The sequence below is a fragment of the Heloderma suspectum genome, chromosome 9 (assembly GCF_057233095.1).
Source record: "Heloderma suspectum isolate Gila_16-S chromosome 9, 16-S_ref, whole genome shotgun sequence".
In the NCBI taxonomy this organism is placed as follows: Eukaryota; Metazoa; Chordata; class Lepidosauria; order Squamata; family Helodermatidae; genus Heloderma; species Heloderma suspectum.
Genome location: NC_139466.1, coordinates 44,268,389 through 44,295,445, shown reverse-complemented (window position 1 = coordinate 44,295,445; position 27,057 = coordinate 44,268,389). Strand labels below are relative to the sequence as shown.

Here is a 27,057-nt window from a genome sequence, read left to right as displayed (position 1 = left end):
AGAGGGCGCGCCAGGTTTGCAGCCCTCTCCAGCACCCCGCCCTAGCTCCGAGACTGTCCAAAACAAACAAGCACCACCCTTCACTGACAGCGGGATGCTAGCTCAGGGATTCCTAAACTGTACATCGAAAGAGAGCTACTAGCATGCCTTGGAAAAGTAACTAAATAATTACAATCAGAGAGCCTTGTGGCACCTTAAAGACAAACACATTTATTCTGTCAGAAGCTCCCGCGGACACTGCCCGCTTCAGACGCATTGAGCGCTGGCCACAAATTGGCAGATACACATGCTGGGGGAAGGGTGCAAAGAGAAGCAACCTGTTGTCAAAGGGAACCGAAATGCAAGGAAGCAGAGACAGCGATGACGGGTTCTGGGTGGCTTCTTAACCATGGTCGCAAGCCCCCTGCCCGGGTTTGCATGACATAAGTCATGACCACCTGCTGCAGCTTGAGCATTCACAGTAGTAGCCAGCACACACTGCAAGCTACCGTGGGTTATTTAAGCCATGCTCCAAGCCGTCAATCCTGCAAACTTCGTCTCTTTGTTGCTTTTGCTGCAACAGACTAACATTGTTACCCTTCTGGAAGTAGTTTAAGGATACAATTATATGCGTGTTTAGATAGAAAAAAAAGTCCTAGAATTCCCAGAGTGCTGCGAGTTAAGCACGAGAGCCATCTTGGATCAGAGCAAGGGTCCATCTAGTCCAGCATTCTGTTCACACAGTGGCCAAACAGCTGCCCACAGGAAACCCACAAGCAGGACACGAGTGCCACAGCACTATCCCATCCAAGAGGCAAACTGCCTGTGATACTGGGTAGCATATAGCCATCAGCACCAGCAGCCACCGATAGCCTCATCCTCCATGAATTTGTCAAATCCCTGCTTGAAGCCATCCAAATTGGTGCCCATCACTACATCTTGTGGAAGTGAATTCCACAATATAACTGCATTGTGTGAACAAGTCCTTCCTTTCCTCTGTCCTGAATCTCCCATCAATCAACTGTATGGGATGACCCTTTGTTCTAGTATTATAACAGAAGTGTCTCCCTGTTCACTTTCTCCATGCCACGCACAATTTTGTACATCTCTCTACATGATTAGAGACTGATAATTCCCGGATATGATGGAGTTCCAATATTTTCAATGTTATAAAGTTTAACTTGATATCCAAATATTACTTGTCTCCAATATTGGCTGCCTCTTCCAAATGATACACCTTTTCACGTTTTTACTAAATTCGTGGTTTCTATTTTCAAGTTTTACGTTTACTTAGTGTTTAGATGGTAAAACCCAAGATCCATTGGCTTAGGTAGCACTGGATGCAGCAGTTTGCAACGTGCTCTGTCTCAAGTATTAGGCATATTTTGTTTGTACAAAACTAAGGCACTTATACTCTTCAAGCTGCAAACATGTCTGTGCTTACCTGGGAGTAAGCTCCACCAGAGTAGGTATTACTTTTTCAGCAAACCTGCATAGGGTTCTTTTATGTAAACTGTCCTGGGAGATGTTTTTTAACCTTAAAACAGGCACGGGGAACCGATGGCCCACCTCAAACAGCCTGCCAGGCTGCACCTCCCCCCACACTGGTCAGAGGGGGCTCACAAAGCTGCTGAGTGATTCACTCCTGTTTGCTTCTGAGTAACATGGAGAGGCCCATAGCCAATGGTGGACTACAAGCTGCCCAATATAAAGTGATGCATTTTATGTTAAGGTTAGGTTTGACGAAAAAGCAAGTGCTGCATACATTTCAATTTCCTCCAAAATGTCAGTTTTTCCCTGAAATGCCCTGGAAAAAGTGTTTCCCCCCCCATGGTTTCAAAATTTCCAGATTTTTTGCATCTTTATTTGTGACCAAGAACTCTTCATTCTATCCGAGAAGTTTGAACAACTCAAGAACTTGCCTACTCCAAAAAGTGGATCCCATGAGGTACCTCTTTACGCTGAATTTGGGGTACTGATAGGAAGGTCGGTTGGGAGCTTTAAATGCCTGAATTTGGAAGTGACAGCTAGGAAACACCTTGACTAGACGTGTTGCATGATACTAAATTACTCCACACACCTCTTTCAGCATTTTAATTTATAAAAGTTTACAATTAAATAATGTACATGTTTTATTCCACACTCCAAACACAGACTAGCAGTGAAATGTACAAAACCAAGTTTAAAAACAAGATTTGAGGCGAATGTTTTCACATCCGCAGCCAGTGACAGAACAGCAATTTGAAGAAAACATTAACTAAGTTGAGTGTTGATTTAAAACAAGAACATCTCTCAGGTTATTAGGGCAAAAATCTGTCCTTATTTTCACCAGCTCCTTGATCAACCTTGCTGTTTGCGACAGAACATCAACTGTGACTATATGTAGTGTAAATCATATATTGTGCTCAGAGGACTTAAGTTGCATACAACTCTGTCATGTACAATGATTTACACAATGGAGGTACTTACAGCCAGGAAGGATTGTGCCTCATTCTCCTTCAAAGTGTTCTTTTCGTCCATCCTTTCCCAGACTGATCCCCCCAGGGTCTACAATACATCTCATATCATTGCAGCAGGGCAGGTATATACTTAGCTCCATTAAAGACCAATTCTCATACTTGGTTCTCTCCTCTACCAAGAGGTGACTTTTTGCAGTTGTCTTGTGATGGACATTCACATGGATTTTAGGTATTTGCTACATATTCCTGAGTAGGGACATGGCTCAACCCTAAGATTTCTAGCGTCTGAGACTGATTTGCATAATGCATAATTTGCACAGATGGTTTGTCATGTCGCCTGAACCTGGTCAATGTAAGCTCTAAACAGAGTACTTAAAGCTCAGAAGCCCTATCCACATTTCAAACTGTGCAGATCACTTTACTAGAGAACGACTAGCTTGTATCACATCTCAAGTGTCCTGCTCAGTGAAACGTAAGTTAAAAACAAGCCCAAAACTTTACCAACCACATGGTAAGCATGTACATAATTGCACCTCCTTGCAGGACCTGAGAAGCAGGTGCCATATGAAAAGACAGTGCAACAGGACTGACTATACATCACAACTTTCTTGGCCAGGACTGGATGCATTTTTTCAGGGAGAACTCCTTTTGTCAATAAAGTAAGAGGTCATTCTCAACAGTTCCTCCCTTACCTTGTAGAACAAGGTTCTTCTTACCACACTTAAAAATACAGCTTGGTTCCTTGAAGTTTGGGCATTAAGTGTGTGGCAGATTACAGGCAGGAAACAAAGGCTGATTTTATTGTAAGACTAGACAGCCAATACACTGAGAGATCTAGTGAGAAATATTTAAAGCAGGTAACTCTGCTCGGAGCCTTTATTGTGATGGAAAGATGGCAGTACCTATACATGCATAGCAAGTACTTACTATCATAGTATAGTAAAGTTATTATTTCAGATCTTAACTAATCAGTTGCTGTTCTTTAAAACTGCTTTTAAAAATTACTATGTAAAGTTTTTTCTATGTTTAATCTCCAGGCCATATCTTAGGAGCAGTATTAATATACAGGATGAGCCATCTTAAAAGTGCAAAGCTGAGATTGCCACCTTTTAAGATTACGCACAAAACAAAACTGGCAGTCTAATTTTAAAGGCTCCCTGTGGGTCACACTCTATACTGCATGTAGGAGACATAACATGCATTTTAAAAGAAACTTTCCTTATGAAGGGAAAACCCATTTAGACATTCTGGTTCTCAAAAGGTGGCTTTCAGGGCAGGCCCATTCACGCCAATAGGCTTGCTCCAGAGGATGAGACCTCTTGGAGTTTTTGTGCAGATGAGTTGTGACTCTCTAAACTAGCCCTCCCAAACCTGGTGCTCTCTAGATGTTTTGGACTTCAATGCCCATTGACCCCAGCCAGCATGGCCAGTAGTTAAGAATGTTGGGAGTTGTAGTCCAATGTATCTGGAGGGCATCAGGTAGGGGTAGGCTGCTCCAAACTCCTGTTCATGAGGACACTTCTATGGCCAAAAGTCCTTATTTGTCTGAGCCAAAGAGTCTGCTGCTGTCTACTCCATAAGGCCAGTTCCCCACTACACTGCTATAATTCATCACTACTGGCTTTATTTAACTTACAAGAGCAGATGGACTCTTGTCAAACAGAAATAATCCCAAAAGTTTGAAAATAGGTATCAAAATTAACACGGGGCATTAACATTTTGCATATAAATACGTGTCCCGGTCCAGCCTGTTCTTTCCACGTTCCATAGCAAGCCGTGAAGGGGAGCAAAGCAGTCTCTCCGATCTGAACTGTCGCTATTGAGAACATTAGCTGCTATGGAAGGAGAGAAATGCCCAATGGCTGGTCTTGGGGGCGGTGGGGAGGAAAACCAAATGCCAGTTTTAAAAAATTGCATGCAATTGCAGTGAACTCAGGAAAGCATCCTGCATGTTATACACAGCCATTTCTGAGTTGTTGCTGTTTAAGTCTCCAAGGGGTATGTTACATTATCTCAAGTCCATTTTCCCTGTAATGAGAAAATATCAGAAATTATCACATTGTATTAAGCTGCACATTGCTGAAAAGTCAGCTACTGCCCTCCCCATCCATGCCTTGACTGTGATGCCCTGCTGCTTGACAACAGCAGGTTATAGGAATAATCCCTTTGGGAGAGCAATCTGTTCTTCCGAAGGCTTCACGACAGATTTCAATATGTGGCACTAGGAAGATATAGCACAGGCATATACCAGTGTGTACACATAGTATCTTGCTGTACAAAGATTTTCCTCATTTTGTAACCAAACATGCATATTTTCTTGCAGAAGTTACACAGAAAGTCTGTCATTTGCATGAAGAGAGACCTAAAGATCCAGGCAAGAAAATAAATGTATTTCTGTTAGAAATGCCACCTCAGTGAAGAACTATTGGGTTTCAGATCCTCACAATACTTCCAAGCCACGAAAACCATTTAATAGGTTGAGACTCCTTTTGCTCAACATTCCCCTGTTCTCTCCAAGGTTAAGTATTTGAGCCTGTGAGACATGCATTCTGCAGGACGTATCTCCTGTGCCAGAGCTCATTTAGCACATCCTAGGTCACTTAAGCTTTTCTCCTAATTTGATACACTGCATTCAGATCAGCAAGGAAAATGGAACTGTCCAATCCACACAACATCTTCTCCAACAGGCAGATGGCAAATGCATTTCTCCCCGTACTGTTGCAACGCATGAAACACGTCGAATGCGTCAGACACAGGTGGTGTTCACGCCTTGCGGAGCAAACTTCTAATGTACTTGGCTAGGTGTGAGTAACTGCATTTAGCTCTTCTTTTGGCATGCAGTGGGAAGTAGATGAAAGAAAAAAAGACAACGCCCTTGAACGAACTTCAGACCGCTTTCTGCCCTGTGAATGCTGAAGGAATTTTGGAAGCCTCTCCTATCCAAGGTCAACACATATTTTAAAATACGTAAGGCAACATTCCATTCAACACAAAGTGACAACTGGGGACTGGAATTCCAGTAAAGTAGTTACCTTTGGGTATCTGTCCATTTATCAATAGTCTTGACGGTCCAAGGTAGGAGTTTATTTAGCTATCCACCATCACCAGCATCCTCCTAACAGGGTAGGCATGCCCCTTAGTGGACATTTACAACAGCAGCAGGACAAAATAAAATAGACATCAGTAGTGCTCTCAGAAGAGTAAGGAACACATGTGACAGCACATTTCTTGGCTTTGGCCTTGGGGGTGCCTGTCTTTTCACAAAAGACACTATAAATATAGACAGATAAATTAGAGGACAACATGAGGACAAGCCAACTACTGAAAGAGCCTTCCACAAAAATACCAAGAGCCACCTTCATTCAGTTTTTCAGTCTTTGCTTATTCTATATTCACTATGGTGTAAAGGTGAGGATCATCCAGCTGATAACAAAGTAGAAAAGGAAGATGGGATAGACAACAAGGGCTTTGCGATTTGGAGGTTGGCTGTCTGCTAGGAAGGCTGTCGATGCTGGAAAGAAACAACAGAATGCACACTTGAAATCACTCGCTGTGAATATAAACTGAAGAGCAGCAGCTAAACATTTAGATGGTAACTCTGAATCTAAAGGAAGCCCCAAGCTGATTAGCTTTACTCACTGGGAACACTTTCCTTTGCCAAACAGAAAGAGATCACATACATTGGGTGGTATCCAACTGTGACGTGCTGCTACTGCTAATGTTGACGCGCTAGTGGAAACCAATGCTTGTGCAAAGGGAAGCTAGCGTTTGTTAGCACAATGAGAAACTAGCTTGCACAACGAGACTTCCCCATCCTCTCCTTCCCCCTGAAGCCCCCTGTGTACACCGCAGATCTGCTCCTGGAATACCTTTAATGAACTGATCCAAGCTAAAACTAAAGAAAAAAAGCCAACAAATGCCCCTTTACAGACTGCATTATTTCAACAGCATTCATCTAATTTTTACTGAAAAGCAGTTCCCACAAGCATCACAGTAAGCAATTCAGCTTGTGAAAAGAAACAATCTCTTAAATTGGATGGAAATGCGCCAGTCAAACCCTATGCCTTACTTCAGATAGCTTAAGCTGTGGTCCTCGGTGCTTTTACAAAGAACTAAGTTCTACTGAAATACATGGAACATCATTTCAAGTAAAGAACAAAATGTAAATCCCATCTTACTTGGGATTTTATTGAATTAACATCAATATTCTTATCTACACCAGGAAACCTATCAAAAGCCAATTGTCCACAGAATGCTGGTCAAATGTGATTCTATCAGACAAACTCCATGTAAGTGATTTGATCACACCAGTATTTTTCTTCCCTTTGAGCAAAAATTGTGCATGGTATTCCTGGCAGGACAATGAAGCAAATAAAAAACTATCCTTGGGAGAACATCAGGGGAATGAGTTGTTCTTATGTTCCCCATTTTCTGCAATTACTGTTTTTAAAACAAACTGTCAAGATCTTAAGATCTTGCAACGTAACTCCCAGGCCACCAGCTAGACTACCACTTATTGAAAGCAGCATCCACAATAAAGAACAGTTTTGATAATGAAGTCCTGCTGAACTCAATGGGGCCTCAACTGTGTACAGTTATAAGCAGAACTGAGGCAGTTCTAGGCTGCATTCCATCTCAAACTTACCTAATGTCGACCAGACAAACATAGCTATCACTACTAAGAGACGCACAATGAAGGTACCAGTCTTCTGGGATGCCATCAGCACAAGTCTGCAGACCAACAGAGCCACTGTCAAAGGCAGGATGCAATAGCCCAGGACACAAAGGCTCTGAAAGAAAGATCTGGGGGGGGGGGGAGGAGGGAAGAGAGAGAAGATGCATTAAATTCTAAAGGGGTGAGGGAGAGGGGAAGAGACTGTATTATACTCTGTCTGGAGCAGAGACAGCCAAATTCCTAGAGGCCACCTCTCTTTTCAGAAGAATATTTTGCTGCCCAAGTTGCCCCCCTCATGAATGGTCAGGCTTCATAATGAAGCTAACACCACCTGGCATTAAGGACTTCAGTTATGGAGTTCAGGAAGCACACACTACTAAAAGGAAGAATATAAACATTAAAATAAAATGATATACAATATGTGTATTTATATATTGCACACAAAATCCAAAAAGATATGTCACACTGAAGTGTAGTATGCCTCTATTTCTTACAGCTGAAAATATGTTTCTTTTTCTGCATGAATGAAGCTCCACAAAAGCCTTTTGTTGATGGTTAAAATGTTGTGGAGATCCAGAGGCCAGATAAACATGCTTTGCACACATGATGCATCCTGCAGCCAATCCATTGGCCATTCTTGTTCTGAAGGATTTGGCGGACCTAGATCTATTAGTTGTCTCCCTGATTTACAAATTACAACAGGAAGGGAGATTTTTACTGCAGGTCCTTTTCAGACAGAGCACCCCACATCCCCATAAGTCCTTTTGCTTCATTGCACAAAAAGACTGTACTGTATCAGTCTACATTTATAGATAAACACTTTTAAAAGGAGCATCTGCAGAACAACCCTGGAACCCCAGCTCTACCACCTGCCCCAGGAGAACAGGTTTATATCAAAACTCCACTACACACTCACATGGTTCCTCCAAGCAGCTTGGAATTTAGTGTTATGACAACTGCTCCAAACCAAATGATAACAAATACTTCTGCAAACTGAGGCCCTCGGTCTTCTGTTTTATCTGCTGCGCCTCCTTGAAGCATTCTATGGGAAAGAGAAACTGATCAACACAAAACAGAAGGTACATCTTTTATATTTTATGTTACTTCTCTCTCATTTTCCAGAGCTTCTCACTTCACTGAAATGAATGAAGAAGCCCTCGCAATCCAAGGAGCTCCATGTGCACCCTGGAACCTTTGAGCCAGCAGAATGTTGTTAGAGCAACTGTCTACAACTGGACTATACTGAATTAGCCCTACAAGAATCCTGAGAGCTGGATGAAAAAATAGTGCTTTAGTGTTCTATGCAAGCCAATAGCATTATAACCTTTTAAGTATGTAATTTCTGTTTTATTAGTGTGTCATTGTTTTATTCATGTTCTACACTGGCCTGAATGAGACTCTGCTGGCAGAGAACAAAAGTCCTGAAATAAAACACTAGGCCAGTTCGGACTATCACAACAAGCCACCAGGGCTTAAAAAATGAGCCACGGTGTGTGCTGGGCACAATTTGCATAATCACCGCCCAGCTGCACTTATTGTGACATCCAAACGTGGGCAGTATGGCTTATTGAAGAGTTAAACAACCCTCAAATAACCCTATAACAGGGTTATTATGTTATAATAATATATTATTATATTAATATAATAATATATTATTATATTAATATAATAATATTAATTATTATTAATAATTAATTAATAATTAATAATTAATTAATTAATTAAATTTAATTAATTAAATTTAATGTAAACGCCTGCCCCATTTACACTGCTGGCTTGGTCGCTTAGTGTTCCTAAGCACTAGGCCAGCAAAGAGCAGAGCAGCCACCATTTTGACAGCTCTCCCCACACAGCTCTGTAGCCAGCCAAAATAACCCAGGTGACTGCCAAACAACACAATAACCCATGATGGGTTATATAGCCCATTCTGCAGACCATGGGTTATCAGAGTGGGTTACTTCGGCCAAATAAGCCATCGCAGGTTAAAAAACTCCCACCAGATGGCGCAATAACCCACCATGGGTTAATTAAGCCACCTTGGGTTATTATGACGTCTGAACCCAGTCCGTGGCTTGTTTGAGCCTCGTTTTGATCACATGAACCAGGTCACTATCTCAAGCAGTTCAAGGGAGATTAAAGTGCAATATCCTTTCTGTAGTAGGAAGCTGAATGATGACAAGCATATATGTTAAACAGTTGCTCCCCAGAGAGTTAAGAGTTTATATGTATTCCAGCTGGTATTACACCAATTCTAGCCATTTCCCCCAAGAAACAAAAAAGCAGCAAAAAGTTTGGATGGGGGAGGAAAGCAGATACTTACAGTGCAAGTAACACACACAAGATTAATGGTCCCCATAAATCCCCTGTAAGGAAAGAAAACAATACCTATGGATGACTGTCCTGTGACCAAAGCTAAAGCAGAATGTGTCGTCTTTCCCCAAGCCACACAACATCTCCGCATTTATTTTATGGGTTGCTTTTTTTTTAATGCTTTACACCAAATGTCACAGACAGTTATTTTATTACGACATGCCACTCCAATCCTGAACTTAGCCCACCAAACATTCCACTCAGAAGTTCACCCTGCAGCATGCTTTGTCCTATTCACCACCTTGAAACAATGCTTTCAGGCAATTTAATGAGAGCAAAGGATTTCAGATTTACTTATACAGCTTTCAGAGTTCTGAAACTACTTTAGTACATACAGTCTCTCAGGAGGGCGCTGCTCTTTTTGGGATACATGACGTGGATAAATTTCTTCCCAACAGCTTTTAGATCTCGCATCTGAAAAGTCCAAGCAATTATCTAATTACTCTACAGTAGAGGTTTTTAGTCAAAAGGACAGATTGGTAAGGTGCAAACCACATTTACATTAATAAGCTGCAGACACACTAAAGGCAAAGTAAGATTTGTGATGCACTTTTCTTTTCATTGATTCCTACAGCAGGGTCAAGCATTATTTCAAATTTCTAGATGCCACTCACATGCAAGGTTGGAAAGCAGCAACAAGGTTCTTAAGTACCACCATCTTTCCAATCTTGCTCATGAAGACACAGTCTGCTGCACACTCACTGAAAATGGGCAGCACGCCAGACATCCTGACACTTCACAGAAATTAATATGGAAATATATCTTCACCTGAAGGGGCCATGTAATTTAGCACAGAGGCCGATGCCTGGAAACTTAGAAAACTGTTTTAAGATATCAATCTTAAATAAACAATTTCTATCCTCTTCCCCACCTTTGACAAGATACTTACAATTGTATCCTTAACTGGCTCGTCCAGTGTGGAGTAGTCTTCATCAGGGGAATGAGCCCCCACAGGAACTGTAATTTCACCTTCCACAGGAATGTCTTCTGATATGGACACATCTGCAAGTCCTGCAAACTAAATGTTTTCAACAAGCATTTAAAAACATGCCCAAAAGCTAAGCATCTAGTCAGCTACGTCTGAAAGTGAATTAATAATAAATATGGTTGGAGTAGGACTAGATGATTTTCTTCAGATATTTGTATTTCAGAAGATTTTTCAATCCGTGAAGAAAGGCAACTCGCAGCGCACCACAATCTACTCCCGCTATTCCCAACCTCCAGATGTGTTGGACTTAACTGCATGCATCTGATGAAGTGGATAGTATTCCAGAAAAGTTATATGCCAGTATTCTTTAAGACTTTAAGGTGACACAAAACTCGTTGTTGGGAATTATCAGGAGATTTCAGATGATTATCGGATGAGCTGCATTAGATCTTCAGGGATTTCCAACTCCCAAATTGTTTTAACAATAGCAACAAAAAGGACCCCACCACCATGCACCACCAGTTAAGCTGCTAAAATGAGAGTTGGGGGAAATCAGGAGTGGATTTTTGTAGGAAAGGACTGTGAGCTCAGTTCTGATACTGGTAACAAATTCTTGGGCTGCGTATGTGCTCAGAGGCACTACGTCCATCCATCTCCCCACACCTTGCAACTATTTTGCTCACGGCTCCCACTGATGAACTTGACGGTTCTTGTAAAAAACAAAGTAGATCACAGAATCCTGAAGTTAGCAGTACTTGCAGGGGTGGGCTATGTGTTACACTTTAGCATTAGGAGGATAAACATATAAAAGCTAGACCACAGTGCAGTTACAACAACCGCATTAAAACTAACATTGCTTGTAAAGTTACGAAGTGTATTTTATTTCCAGAGTTGGAAATAAGTTATTCCCTCAGTACTGAGAGCATCAAAAAGGGATTTTAAGAAGTGCAATAGAATGATTCCAAGGAAAAAACAGCAGTCTGTAGGACAGGAAACCCAATAGAGCCTCAACTCCCCATTTGCAAAATAATGTGTTTACAGCAGGCTGCTTCACTGGGACTGAACAATATTTTAAAGTACTGCGAGCATCAAGAGCACTATAAAATTATTCCTATTAAATATAATTCATGCAGTTGGGGGTTGCAATTATTTCTGGAGATCTGTGGTGGCTTTAATGTTCAAAGAGACATTTGAAGTTCAAGCTGCAGCACATTTGCATTTAAACCTCAGTTTGCCCTGATCAAGTACAAAACTGGGGGGGAGGGGTACACAGGCAGGGGGTGCCTCTCCCACCTATGGTGTAATTCCCTGCAGCCCACCCTCCAACACTGCTTCCCTGTGTGCAGAGCGCCAATATTAGAAGTGAGCCCAGATGGGAGGAAAGCAGAGGAAAGGCAGTAAACTGTGGCCAAGGAGAGGGTTCCAAGGACCCAACCAAGGCGGGTCCATCTAGTTCAGTATTTTGCTTCTAACACCAGCCAGCTGCAGGAATCCCACAAGTCCGTGACGTCCTTTTCTATGCTTTATCCTGAGCACCTGCTCTTCACAGGCATACTCCCTCTGTACACAGAGGAACAGGGCCGTCATCTATTCCAAAGGCAATATAAAGTTACCTTAAATAAATACGCAATAACACACAAGTGCCCTCATAATTAATACACGCCTTGAGTGCTTTTTATGTATTTATTTATTGCATTTATACCCCGCCTTTTTCCCTCTGGCAAGGAACCCAAGGCGGCTTACATTATCCTCCTCTCCGTTTTATCCTCACAACAACAACCCTGTGAGGTAGGCTGGGCCGAGTCAGTGGCTGGCCCAGTCACCCCGCGAGCTCCCACGGCCGAGTGGGGACGCGACCCCGCGTCTCCCGGCTCCCAGGCCGTCACTCGCACCACGCTGGCACACCAGCGGAAAGGTGAAGCCGCGCTGCGGACCGCCCGCGGCAGAAAACAAGAGCTGGGCCGGGCCAGGCCCCCGCCGCAGGCGCGCGGCTGCGTCCCGCACGGGCCGCCCAAGGCGCCCACGGAGGACGCGCGCAAGCCGCTGGCGCGCCCGGACACGGGCGGGGCCCCTCCAGCCGCGGCGAGCCGCTTCCGCCCTCGGCTCCGGGCCTTGCCCGAATGCGCCGGACGCGCCGCCCAGCGCCCCAGCCGTCTCGCAGCGCCAAGGCCCCCGAGCGGGCAGGAGGCGCCGCGGGCCTCTTGCGGCGGGAGTCCCGTCGGGTAGCTCCGCGTCTGCGCCGAGGCGGGAGCAGCCGGGCCGAGGCTGCCGCGCGCGCCCGCCCGCCGGCCGGAGGGAAGGCCCAGCCCGCCCTCCGCGGCCCGGCCCGGCCCGGCCCCCGGCGCCTGCCAGCGGGGCAGGTGTGGCCCCCCCGACCCCGACCCCGACCCCGACCCACCAGCGGCTTCGTGGCCCCGCCGGCCCCCGCCACAGCCTCCTCGGCCGCCGCCATCTCGGCCCCGCCGCCGCCGCTCCGGAGCCGCGACGTGGATTGACGGCACACAGCCCTCGCGTCACCAGCGCGCGCCGGAGAGGGACGGGCGGCTGCCGGCGATGACGTCGCCCAGCGGGGCCGCCGTCGCCACGGCGACGGAAAAGGCCTGGCCCGGCCCGGCCCGGCCCGGCCCGGCCGGCGCCGGCGCGGAGCCGCGAGGCCGCTGGGGACGGGCGGCCTCTCGCCGTGGGGGCAGAGCGCGAGACCCCCCGCGGGCCGCCGCCGTTCCGGCCCGGAAGCAGCGCAGCGACGACAGGTGCGCCTTGGCGGGGCATCGCCTGCGCGAGGGGGCGGGGCGGGGGTACATCCGCGCCGCGCTTCTGAGCACGTTTGTGGGGGTCGCTGTTGTTGTTTATTCGCTCAGTCGCCTCCGGCTCTTCGTGGCGGCATGGCCCGGCCCGCGCCAGAGCGTCCTGTCGGCCGCCGCCACCCCGGCTCCCCCCAGCTCGAGCCCGGCGCCTCAGAATATCATCCATCCACCGTGCCCTCGGCCGGCCCCTCTCCCTTTGGCCTTCCACTTCCCCCAGCGTCAGCATCTTCTCCAGGGTGTCCTGTCTTCTCATCATGTGGCCGAAGTACTTCAGTTTTGCCTTTAAGATCCTTCCCTCCAGTGAGCAGTCTGGCTTTATTTCCTGGAGTGTGGACTGGTTTGATCTTCTTGCAGTCCGAGGCACTCTCAGAATTTTCCTCCAGCACCACAGTTCAAAAGCATCTATCTTCCTTCGCTCAGCCTTCCTTATGGTCCAGCTCTCGCAGCCATAGGTTACTACGGGGAATACCATTGCTTGAACTCTGCGGACCTTTGTTGTCAGTGTGATGTCTCTGCTCTTCACTATTTTATCAAGATTTGTCATTGCTGTCCTCCCAAGAAGTAAAGGTCTTCTGATTTCCTGGCTGTAGTCAGCGTCTGCAGTAATCTTTGCGCCTAGAAAGACAAAGTCCATCACTGCCTCCATGTTTTCTCCCTCTATTTGCCAGTTCTCAATCAAGCTGGTTGCCATAATCTTGGTTTTTGTGAGGTTTAACTGCAACCCAGCTTTTGCACTTTCTTCTTTCACCTTCGTCATGAGGTTCCTCAGCTCCTCCTCGCTTTCAGCCATCGAAGCGGTATCATCTGCATATCAGAGATTGTTAACGTTTCTTCCAGTGATTTTAACTCCATCCTTGGCTTCATCAAGCCCAGCACGTCGCATGATGTGTTCTGCGTACAGGTTGAATAGGTAGGGTGAGAGTATACAACCCTGCCGTACTCCTTTCCCAATCTTAAACCAGTCCGTTGTTCCGTGGTCTGTTCTTACCATTGCTACTTGATCATTATACAGATTCCTCAGGAGGCAGACAAGATGACTTGGTATCCCCATACCACCAAGAACTTGCCACAATTTGTTATGATCCACACAGTCAGAGGCTTTAGAATAGTCAATAAAACAGAAATCCCAGCGTGTTCAACAGGCCAGCCCCCCGCAGCATGGAGGGTGGCATCCTGAGTACCAACACTGCACAGCTGACTCATGCCATGGTCACACGTCCCCAGCCTGACTTCCCCGCTCAACGGCGCAGACCTCGCAGTGCCTCCTGCAGCCGGATGGTCCAGAATCTCGCCCTCCCCTGCACTTGGCACACGGGCTGGGGGCCCCGCAGCCCCCACTGGTCACATCCATGTTCCTGGGGCCCTCCCTTGTCAGGCCGACTCAGCAAGCCGTGCTGCACGTGTGGAGCAAATGCCGTACTCATTCACGCTGGGATGTTCTCTGCTGATGTAAAAGCCGAGGATTGGGCGATTCTTTTGATGAAGGGTCAATGGGGGACCCACAATCCTCTGCTTAAAACACTGTCTGAGCTCGAAATGCGCCTCAGTATCTGCAGTGCGAAAAGGCAGCCTCCTGCGCCCCTGCGTGGTGCCTTTATTTATTTTATTTCATTTCTATATCGCCCAATAGCTGAAGCTCTCTGGGCCATTTGTCTCTCTGGGCCTTTGTCTTCACACGTAAAATGTGCACCAAAGAGGAGCATCAGAAGGATGTCGCAAGATCACACTAAAGGCCAGGCCAGCATTCTGCCCTCGCAGCGGTCAGCCAGGTGCCCCCAAAGAAACCCACAAGCAGGACATGAGTGCAACAGCACCCTCCCGCTCGTGGAGTAGCCTTTAATAGCCTTGTCCTCTGTGAACTGTGACCCCTTTTAAAGCCATCCAAACTGGCAGCCATCACTGCATCTTGAGGGAGTGACTTCCATAGTTTTAACTATGTGCTGTGTGAAGGAGCCCTCCCTGAAACTTCCACCATTCAGCTTCATTGCTTGACCTTATTAGGTTCTAATATTAGGAAGCAGGGAGAAAAACGTCTCCCTATCCCTATCCACCTCATCCACACTATACAAGATGCATTCACACATCCACTCACCAGCCCACCACTACAGACTGATCTTCTAGAGAGCCCAGGGAAGGGGCTGAACCCTAAAGGATGACAATGCAAAGTTAACAATTAGCACTGAGAAATGTTGAATAAGGCATCTCCAAGAGGTTAAAAAAAAAAGGTGGGGGGATGAAATAAGGATGGTGATTTCCAAGTGACAAAGTGGACCAGAGAACAGGGACTGTGCTTAGCAAATAGGACCAGCTGAGCCTTCTTCAGTTCTCCACTTGTACATGGGTAGACTTCAGGTGTGCAGCATTTATGTGCGTTGGGGGGGGGGGGGTTACTGGAGCACTGAGATCTACCAACTGGAGCCTGGCGCAAAACACATACACAAATGGTTTTGCTCTAATGTAAGTGCTGGAGCCCCAATTTGAATCTGAACCATAGCATGGGGGGTAGGGGGGCTTTAACCCATCCCCCATGTTATGGTCCAGATGTGGACTGAGAGCCCTACAGGTGCAATTTATAGTGCCAAATAGTTACCTGCTTGGTTTAATGGATCTGTATTTTGCAATAGAAATTGCAGGTGCAGGAGTGGGCCCATGATAGGGGGAAAAGGCTTAAAGCCCCCATACCCCACACTAGGTCGAGATCCAGATTGGGGTGCTCTGTACTTACACTAGAGTAAAAAAGTAATGCTAGCTAAGTCAAGTAAAGTCTTTGAATTAAAGTATTCCGAATCCAGGAATTTGTTCTGATTACCACACAGCTGAACAAAGCTTACAGTCCTTCCATGCAAAAATCCACTCATTACCCCAAGTTTTCTTGATTTCAGTAGTATAATTTGGCAGGGGTGGGAGGGGAGAGAGTAATTTTTGTTGCTATTGCTAAACAACTGAGAGTTATCCTTTGCCCAATCCACAGCAGGTCAGCCAGAGATCTACTAGTAGATCCTGATCTACTTTATGACCACCCCTGTTCTAAACTCAGCAAGACCATTGCAGTGGAAAGGAATATATCAAACAGGTGAAGAAGAGCCTTCAGCTATGCGCAATAATGTGGGGGGGCACCCCACTCAGGGAGTTTCTACTGAAGGGTGGCATAGAAATGTTCAAAACAAATGATTGCATTCCCCCAACTGCTGGAAATCGAGTGGTTCGTTGCCTGGCTGTACACTCTTTCCTTCCTTCCACTGAGGTCTGCTGTCTTTTACTGTCCAAGGGCAGAGTGGGAAGAATGAGGTGCAGCAGAACTCTTGAGTCTGCGTCTCCCATTAGCGTCTCACCAAGAAATGGAACCGAGGCATACGTGAGGATGGGATGAACAAACACTAGAGAGCAGAGCACACGCATTGCGTGCTGATGGTGCAAGGGTCAATTCTTGCTGGTGTCTCCGCTTCAGGGGGTCTGTCAGTGGGAAGCCCCCTCACAGGGTCATCAGAAGCTGCCTTCTACCAAGTCAGCCCATCAGTCCACCCGGCCCAGCACTGTCAACGCTAACCGGCAGGAAGGCTCTCCTGGGTTTCAGGTATGAAGTTTTGCAGCCCTACCCGGAGACAGCAGGGATTGAACCTGGGACCGCTGAGCCATGGCCTCTCCCTGCTAGAGACACAGAGGAGCCACCGGTGGATGCCCCAACGCTCAGTATTATTTGAGGTGGCTGCAATAGTCTATTCCAGGCTGGGACCCCCACAGGGGAATGGCAAGAGACAGCAAGGTGGCAGGCTAGTTCCAGGAGATCAGGACACCAAACGCCTCCCCAGGTAACAAGTGTCAGAGGCTGGATACAAGATAACTTGGAGGAGCAATTGTCTGGAGCCAACTATGAACTTTAATAGATCTGGAGCTAGGATATTGTTCCTAGCTCCCTCTTCTGAGAGAAGCTGCTTTGATATACAGGGACCCTGTCCTACCTCTTTGGCCTTGGCAGGTCTAGGGAGGCTCCTGCTGCCCCGTGTTGAGCGGCAGTAGGGCGGGTTGCCCTCTCGCACCATAAATACCTCAGAGACTCCCTTGGGTGGAACAGATGCTGGCGATGCCGGCTTCCCTGCCGTGTTGCAAGTCTTCAGTATTGCACATGTTCCAGTGAGATCCTCGCAATCAGATTCAGCCTCATTTCAGACCATGGACTTTTCGGAAAATAATAGGTTACTTAATTATGGTATAAGGAGGCCAACTTTAAACACTGCTGGGAAAGGGATTTAGGCATAGTTTTATCATAACGAAGTTGGATAAAAATACTTACTTGTATCAAGAAGTAAAATGTTCCTGGACATCAAGAAGTATCAAGTGTTTCCCAGACAGTTAAGTCTTTCACTCCAGGAAACACAATATAAATGGTTCTTTCAGTGGTATTTGACTAAAGGTGCAATCCTATGCATGTTTAAATAGAAAAAAGTCCCACAACTCCCAGCGTACCCCAGCCAGCATCAGGAATGCTGAGAGTTGTAGGACTTTTTTTTCCTGTCTAAACATGCATAGGATTGTGCCCTAACATGATGTTTGCAGACGTAAGTTTTAAATACTGGAAATGTGAGGTTCAAAGGGCAGACTTGCTCCATATGTAGTGGAGTTGTTAATCAGCTCAGAATTACTGTGGGCGTATCAGAAATGTAACCTTTCAAATTGGCAGAAGTATTTTAGTTCCAAATCCCTTATTAGTGCTTTTAAACAAATTCCAGGCTAATATTACTAGTAATCAAGAATTACTGGTAACTAATTTATTCAGTTTGGCCAAAAATGTTTGGGCTAGGCATTGGGAACATCTTCAGGTTGCATTGGTTCAACAATAATGATCAAAATTCAATTTCATCCGTATCCAGACAAGTTAACATATTCATAGAAGAAATGGAATACACCAAGTTTTCAGCACAACAGGAGGAGTTTATTACATATTTTAATTTAAATTGTAGTTATATATCACTAGATCAAAATTTATGTATATAATGATGGAGCTCTATTAAATAAAGCAAAAAAACCAATCAGACTGCACTATACACACATTGCCAGGGATCTTATGTTCTTTTCTCCCTTTAGACACATTCTGTGTCATATTCAGTATTATGTGTCTTACCCCTGAGGCACTCCAGAGGAGAGAGGTTGTTTCTTCAAAGTGTTAATTAGTTGTATTATGGATAATTAATCTTTTCTCTTTGGCATTAAGCAAAGTGAGAGAGTAATTACAGTGCACACTTCATTAAGCAGAGACCGTTAAAATCAGTCAGGAAAAATGATAATAGAGTTTTATCCTGGTACATACACATGGTCTATTAGAATCACCATTATTCTAATCAGCTCCCACTTTTCTCCATTGTTTGTTGCTCTGTTTTACTATGTCCAGACAAGCAGCAAACCACAGTGAAATATTTTCGTGTTGATTTTTAACCTAACCCAGGTAATACTATAAACATGCAGTTAACCATACGTTAATACTTACACTTAAATTCGTATGTTCTTACACAAATATGAAAGCATGTGGGGTGGCAATTTTGGCCATCTTAGAAACTAAGACAACACTGCATAGGACTGCAGCCTTAAGGGAGAACTCAAACAGCCGGATCCCCTTTGTTTACACAGAAGTCTGCACCCTATTGCAGTATTCGATGTTTAGGACTTCATAGTAAAAACTTGCAGTTTACCAGGATTCAAGTACAACCTCTGAAGCATTCATGTATGTGTTTTGACTGACCTATGTAAGAAGAACATTTGACTGACCTATGTAAGAAGAACATCCCTGGATTAAAGATCCATCGAGTCCAGCATCCTGCTCGCACCAGGAGCCAACCTTTAGGTGTCCTTTTTCTAAAATAAAAAGCCTCAAACGGTGTGCCCTTTCTTCACAGGGAAGGCGCTTCTAACCCCATGTCATTTGTTTGGCCCTTTCTGCACCTTTTCCAGCTCAACAATATCCTTTTTGAGATGGGGAGACTAGAACTGTTCACAGCATTCCAATGCAGCTGCACGAAATATGCGGTAAGGGCTCTACAATAGACTGAGACCACATTGATTTGGGGGGGAACATATCAAAGACTACAGCAGCTGCAGCCTCGGAGCAGCATTCAAGAGGATGTCCACGTTGAGCTTAATGTGTTGCCAGGGGTTGAAGCAACATAAGATTATGAGGCAAACTGTCTCTTAAATCCTAGATGACAAATTGGCAGTCCACAGCCTGGACACCAACTTTATCTGGACCCAGATTACCAAATTTAGTAGTAGTAGGGAGACAGGCTATTTGCACTTCAAAGAAACCTACAGCAGAGATTAGGGATAGTGACCTCCTCCTAATCACCACTTAAAACACCTAACATCTCCAATTATCCCTTTATGGCCTTTGGTTTCAGTTTCTGAGAACAGCATATTTTATCTGTGCCTAGCGCAAACCCTACTGAGCCAAACTGTCTGAAATTTGGCAGGTGGAATTCCCTCCATGGGGGCTGAGAGGTCCCCAAATTTCATGCACTTCTGTGGAAACAGTGAAAAGTTATAGCTCTTTGCTTTGAGAGTTTTTGTTGAAAGAATCAAATTTTAACTCCACCTAGCAAAAAAACTCCATGGGCCAAACTGTCTGAAATTTGGTGGGTGGAATCCCCTCCACAGCTGCTGACACTTCCCCACATTTCACATACATATCTTGAAAACTGAAAGAGTGATGTCGTTTCTATTTTCCAATGCAAGTCAATGGGGAAATGTCAATGATTCGGATACCTGAATCGCACTTCAGATCCGAATCTGAAGTGAATGGGGCCTGAATAGGTTTGAAGCAAAGTGGAGCTGCTTCACAAGGTCTGAAGTGGCATCTGAAGAGAAGCAGCTGGTCCGTGCAGAGCCCTACATTTTGCAACCTCAGTCATGGGCATGACTGTATCCTCCAGGTGAGCCAGATAGAGCCACTGAAGGTAACTGGCCTTGCTCTGCCCTTGACTCCTATTCCTTTTCGGTACCCGCTTTCTGGACATACTTTTTGTCTCTTACTTTCAACAGTTTGTCAGCATCCAGTTCAAAGAAGGAAGTCTTTTCTTGAAGAACAGATACAGTAGATAGGCAGGGAGTGGAGTTCAGAATCTCATGGTTTACCCATAAAGCCTCCCAAGGAAGGAGAATTGGGGTGATAGGAGATGCATTTGGCCTGGGAGCCGGTTCCCCTCAACGAGTTCCTTAAAAGCAGGAGCAATGCAGAGCGATGCAATGGCCGGTCTGTATCTTGATCAGCTCAATTACTCTTCCCAAGAACCTGTCCTTTGATTAGTGGGCCAGCACAGACAGCTCTCCGTTGACCCTTCTTCTCAGCCTTTTTCATCAAGAAAGCTCCTGTGGCTGTTCCTCTATCGGCAAGGCTTAATTTGAGTCAGGCCCCAGCCCCCCGCCACCCAAACACACTGAATTGGGCTTGAGAATGCAAGTGCATAAAAAGTATCTTCTGTTATCAGCTTTTTCAGCCCATGCAGGACATTTACATTAGAGAAAACTCAGGCTTTATTATACTATACATTTAAACTAGTTTGAGACTGGTTTAATTGTTGTGATGCCCCAGGAAAGCACCTGGAAAAAGTAGTTGAGTTTGAATGCTGAGAGTTCTTTGTTAGGAGAATCCTGGGGCATCTCTACTTTAAAGAAAAAGCCTGCAGCCCTCCTGTTACGGAGCCTTTCCGCCTTTACCGCAGGCTCCCAGACAGTGACCACATGATTGCTGAGAGGGGAAGTTTATAATTTTCAAGGTTTCATAGATCTCAATGAGACAGCACCATCTAGTGGCTGTTTTGATAGCGCAATATTGAATATATACAGTAGGGCAAACCCAGGATATTTAAATACCTCATTATCTCCAGATCTCTTTTTCTCTCTTTTTAACATGGAATAACCAGGAAATACCTCTGGATGTGCCCTGGAGGTTGACGACATTGTGAAAAGGACCCACAAACCTCTGTGAGTGACCCACCACAAGTGCATGATAAAAGTCTCGTGTGATGGTGCCCCTCATCTCCTGGCCTACAGTGAATTGCAATGTAAAAACAGATAAGTAACTAAGGACGCAATACTCAGCATACTTACCCAGGATAGAGCCCCACTGAACATAGTGGGGATTACTTTTGAGTAAACATGCATAGGACTGGGCTACAAGTCACCCTTTCCAGGATATTTTCCTAAGGAAAGTCAACCCTCCCTGCCAAATGGGCCATCTAGATTTATCTCCAAGGAAGGTAATTTCATAACCTCTCTAAACCAAGAGTGGACAGACTTCAGGCTTCCAGAACCTACTTTGGTTTTTTTTTTACTAAAATCCCAAGACCCACCAACTGGAGCCTGGTGCAAAGGCATGCTTGTAGAGTTCTGAGGTTTCCCCATGTTTTCATTTCATCAATATAATATACAACAGCAGAAAGAACTGGGAATCAGGAACCTTTGGCAATCTACTAAAAATCGCTCCAAGATCTACTAGTGGATCCAGATCTACCCTCTGCTCACCCCTGCTCTAAACAACTCATTCATGGCTGATGTCATCTTACAATGAGAAGACTTCTCTGAATGTTTAACCTAACGGTATTTTTAACCACAAATACTTGTTCTAGCCTCAGTGGCTGTGGAAAACAGTCTGTGCTCTTCTTCTGTCATGTTTCCTTAACAGTTGCAAACTGCCGCCCTCCCACTGCAAGCCCTTTGTTTTTATGTACCTTTATGACACTATAGAATGTTCAGACATTATTATACAGGAAAATAAAATCTTATAGAAAACAAATACTATTCTTTTATTTCTTAACTGCAAATACAAAACATGAAACATGAAAAATTTAGGGGATTCACAAATTAAGCCCTGAATTTCCTCCAGCAAAATAAAACAAGGATCCCAGAAACCCAACTATTAAAGCGATTACATTTCAAATTACTTTGTAAGCAATGGAGAGCTTACAAAAAATATAAATGACATACACCATTATTATTACTATTTTCTCAAAAATAACTTACAAAGAAGAAATACAAACTCTGTATGATTTTCCAAAAGAAATCCCTGGCTTCAATAGATCAAAACACGTAAAATAAAAAAAAAAAAAATTGAGAAAAAACAGAAGTGTTTCTGTTGTGGAATTCAACAGATCCCTTTTAACAATCAAAACTCTCCAGCACTGGCTGATGTTTATTTAGAACTGCAACAAACTATAACCAAGAAGTGAATCCAAATATTTTGAAACTTTTGTATTTCAGGTCTGTGGAGAATATTGCTGATAAGACTGTACGTCGTCTATTGCATTAAGATGGGCAGAGCAATCCTGCTGCCCAATATGGAGCCTCCAAAGCCCTGCCAGCCTCATGCTGTCCTTCCTTCCCTCCACTTCCAGGTTTTTTTTTAACCTATTTCTCAGCAAAGTCATTATTTATGCCAGCTTCGTGGTTGGCGCAAGTTCCCTCCCCTCGTGCTGAGGGCATGTATGGGGACTGGGAGAACTTTGCATGCTGTGGATCCAAAACCTCCCTTGATCTTCCCCTATCACACCTCCAATCTGCCCCCTTTTTACCTCTCCCAACACTGGAATTCCAACATCAGGGAGGGAGGTGATGCAGAAGTTTCTGTGGGAGTTGGGAGGGGAGTTGCAAGATGGGATCTCCCCCTCTGAGGACAGAGCTTTCTCTTGGCCCATAGAGAAGGAGATCCCAACAATCCTATGGCCCCTGGAACGCTCACTCAGGGGCCACATGATTGCAGGCTAAACTCATAGAATAGTAGTAGTAGTAGTAGGGTTGGAAGGGGCCTACAAGGCCATCGAGTCCAACCCCCTAACTAATTTAACTAATTTAAAACACTCTATAAAAACGTGGCCGCTCTCAGCATCCTTCTATCCAACACCTCTAAATGTTCCTTGTGAGGGTGGTCCTGCATCATATACATGTTTGCCTGCTGTGCAGTGATCGATAGGTTTGAAATCAGTAGAGCCTTGAACATTCAATGAACAATGAAGAATTCATTCATTATGAAAAACTCCAATTTCAGGGGATTTCATTAAACATCTGTATTAAAGATTATACTCAAGCATGCATTTAATTATCAGAACATGCACTTCAGGTTCACTGAAATCAGTATCCTCAACCTATCACTCCCTTGCCACGGACTGATCCTGCAATTTTCTGATGGCAGAATCATAGAATGCTGTGTTGGGAAAACAGACAGACATCAGACACGCCATCAGATTCCCAATGACTGCATGGATTGCCAGCTTTTGAGATTGAGGTAGCTGTTAAAAGTAACATTACAAAACAAATAGTGTGTGCAGCTCACAAGAGTTAATCTTACTTTAGTTCCATTAAAGTTAATGGGACTAAGGTCACAATCCTATGCAGGTTTAGACAGAGGAAAGTCCTACAACTTCCAGCATGCCTCAGCCAGCATGCCCCAACGCACTTAACTGCCATTCATCTTAATGTAAGCATGCTTCCATGCTTACATGTAAGCATGCTTAACATTCAGACACACACAACCTTCCATGTGATCTCATTATACAAGAATCATCCAGTGACAGGAGAATTTGCATAGCAAAGGAAGTCATGTATAGTTTTGAATTCAATCCCATCTCCCTGAATTGGGGCATCAACAGAACTTTCCAAGCAATGCTATTGTACTTCAGAGTATTTCCATGTTTCTTAAAATTGGCTACTTCCAGCTGACTACTGGGTGTTTACAGTCTTTTTACAGTCTTGCTGCTGCTTAGCATCAGTGTTGCTGTGAACAAAACACAAGGCTTTGTTCACAGTGCATTCAACTAAAAATTATAACTGTAGGTTTACAACCAAGCCCTATAAAAGATGAATGAGATTTAATCTCAAATAAAGTCTTCAGGAACACAGTGTAATGTTGGAGAAACATTCACATAACCACTTATTTCTTATCTGGAGTGTTTGTAAAATCTCTTTGGTGGAGAGATCATAGGACTAAGTTATAGGAACATTCCAAAAAATGCTGAAATGGAAGATCAGCAAGATTCTGCCAGGCCTCAGTCATCATCTGATTGAAAACTGATATTGCTGCTTTGCGGATCAGAGCCACTGGCTTCAACTGTATGTACGCTTACCTTGTGGTAAGCCCTGTTGAAATCGGCGGGATGTACAGTATTTCCAAGTAAAAATGCATAGAATTGGGCTGCTCACATGACAGCCCATGAGATGAAGGCAGTTCCAGTGCACAGAGATCCTTGTTTCACAAGACACTCACAAAAAGACCTGGTTTCAACTTGTCACGCTTAAATAAAAAGGGCATTTCTTTTTGGGCCTGTATTCACAATCAAGCTATATTCTATTTACACAGGCACTGAAACATGAACAAACTGAAAGAAAAGCAGGACATTTGAAATAGCCCATATTTTTCACAGGATGAAATCTCAGCATCCAGATATGACTGTTTGCAGGCATGGCTTAAAAGACAATATGCTGGTGGTCCAGATTTCACAATGAAGGGGAGGCAAGGGTCAGAGCAAGCAGACTACCATAAGGTCCTGCATGGGAATTGGTGATGGCAGGAGGAACAGCAACTGGGTCTGTCTTGTGCCATCCCTGGGTCTGGATGATTTGCAGGCGCTAACGAACAAGGGGTAAGCAGCTACACAGATAAAGAGACACACTGGGGCAATGGCCACAATCCAAGCCCTTTTGAAGAGAGACCACTTCACACTCTGAGGACCGCTGGTTGAAGATCTTGTGCAAACCAACTTACAAACTGTGGCTATATAATGCTATTTACCTGATAAAAGCTCTAATGACCCCTAAAAATGAATGATATATTAACCTCAGTTTACTAAATTGATGATATGGCTGCCATTTCTAATTCCAACATGTGATACAGTTTTCACCTATATCAATGAATACAATAATTAGGGAACCTAATTAACAGGCAGAAGATTTCTCTTTTCCCTTTATGTTTTTTGGGGGGGAGGGGGGAAGGGTGACATTGTACCCAGAGTCATCATAAAAGTAGTTCCACAAGACAATTAGTGTGTATATCTTGTAGGAAGAGTGAACTAAATGATAAGCAGACTCTAAACATTACCCTAAGGTATTTTGCAAATCCCTGTTTAAAAAAAGCAAAACAAAACCCCAGAGCCACATAAATGAACATATGCAATGGGGTTGGCGAAAGAAAAGAGCAACTGGAAAGACCTTGCCACATAATCTCAGAAACTGTGGCCAGGTAACCTTTTTTCTAAAATGAATTAACTTTATTCAGAAGGTAAGTAGCAAACACCAAAATGCATTCCCAATCAAAATCTAGTTTAGCTAAAATGTGTAGTTTAGTTTCTACAAGGTGATACAGTCTCTCAAAGGTTGAGGAGAAACACCATCTTTTTCAGTAACTACCTGAACCCTAACTTATTAGCCAAATTTAAATGTCTACCCTGCCTGCATTTTCAGGCTTTACATCTCTGGAGGTGTTGTAACAAGGAGCATCTTCAACCAAACTCTTCAAACCAGTAGTTTTCTAGCAAATGGGAATGAATGTAGTCAGATTACCAGCTATAATACTGAATGAAAATCAAAACACATTTCAGTCTGTTAATACTGAAGTCAAGTAACTGCACCAGTATTGATACAGTCCATACCAGATTCTCTGCAGTCATCCTTAAAAAGTCTTTGAAACATTCATTAAATCATTACATTCTTTCCAATAAAACAAACGCAAGCGAGAGATGCATTCCATGGTATGCCACAGCTGCCAATAGTGGGCTAAAAAGAGAGCCAATTTTTGGCTTAGCACTTGGTGCTGTAAAAAGGTGACATCGGAAAAATGCAGGATGGGTTGATGGCCCTGTGCTTCTCCTAGCCATGCACTTTGTTTGAAATGTTAAACTGCCCAGAGAGCTTCGGCTATGGGGTGGTAAGGAAATATAATAAATGAACAAACCAAGGAATCAACTCAAATCCAACAAGAAAAACAGGAAGATAGAAACAAAAGGGGAAGGATGATTTGGAAGACAGATGCCCCTGACCCAGCTGTATGGGGAATCAAGTGCAGAAAATGGGTGCTGTGCATTTCTTCAGCCTGACCCACCATCCAGGGCTGCATACACAGAGCCCTTAATCTGCTGATCAGGAAGCTGGGAGGGAGAAGCTGAGCCCCTGCTCCCCCCACCCATCAAACAGCAGATTGGGAGGAATTCAGCTGTTCCGCAGGCAGTCAGCGCACAGCCCCACTGCTCTACCCACTTGCGCATTTGCTGGATCACAGCTACAGAATAAGAGAAATGCTGTGCTCTGTAAACCACACACTGCAGTTAGTGTGCCAAGAAACAAATGAGAGCACAGCTCTGATGCTTTTAAAAGGTCTATGAAGGATGAGGAGTTCTTTCCCACCTCATCCTAACCCCCCCTCCCAGGAGACAGCATGAACCAGAAATGCCCAAAAGAAAGAGTACCTGGTTCTAGGTAAAAGCCTTTGGCCTATGAACTAGGTGGGCAGGAGGGGGGCAGGGAAAAGCCTTCCAAGTGAAGGTAGAGGAGCTTAGGCATCCCACCACATCTCACCTGACATCTACAAGGAGAGTCAGAAATGGCAGGGCAAGATGCTAACAGGTCATCTCGGTTTTGGTCTGCTTTGAGGGATGCTTCAGTTCTTGTGGCACCGTTGATTTTTCAGACTGAGAGTGAAACGACACCTTGTAAGAATTGCAGTGCTGCTCCCAGAAATGGCAGTCCCGTGTGGACTCCACAACATGCAGTATCCTCCATAACTTGCAGTAGTACAACTTACCTAATGTCCTGGTGGCTTCACACAGTGTGTTTCCCTACTCCCACTAGTAGCAGCCGGTGACACGAAGCAGT

At 44.6% G+C, this 27,057-nt stretch overlaps 1 protein-coding gene across 2 annotated transcripts; it reads right to left on the bottom strand.

The window, feature by feature from the left end:
• Nucleotides 1-2,049: 2,049 nt before the first annotated feature.
• Nucleotides 2,050-12,939, bottom strand: YIPF6 (Yip1 domain family member 6). Of its 2 annotated transcripts, XR_014784888.1 has the most exons (8): nt 12,810-12,939; nt 10,373-10,501; nt 9,819-9,897; nt 9,434-9,476; nt 8,030-8,155; nt 7,084-7,241; nt 5,471-5,949; nt 2,058-4,466 (listed from the first exon to the last, which is right to left on the bottom strand). XR_014784888.1 is itself a non-coding variant. In XM_084814274.1 (7 exons), the coding sequence occupies exons 1-7, from the start codon at nt 12,861-12,863 to the stop codon at nt 5,834-5,836; spliced, it is 705 nt and encodes a 234-aa protein (XP_084670400.1). In that variant the 5' UTR covers nt 12,864-12,939; the 3' UTR covers nt 2,050-5,833. The 2 variants fall into 2 exon arrangements, 1 of the variants encoding a protein (XP_084670400.1); XM_084814274.1 differs by having other exon boundaries at nt 2,050-5,949.
• Between the last annotated feature and the right edge of the window lie 14,118 nt (nt 12,940-27,057).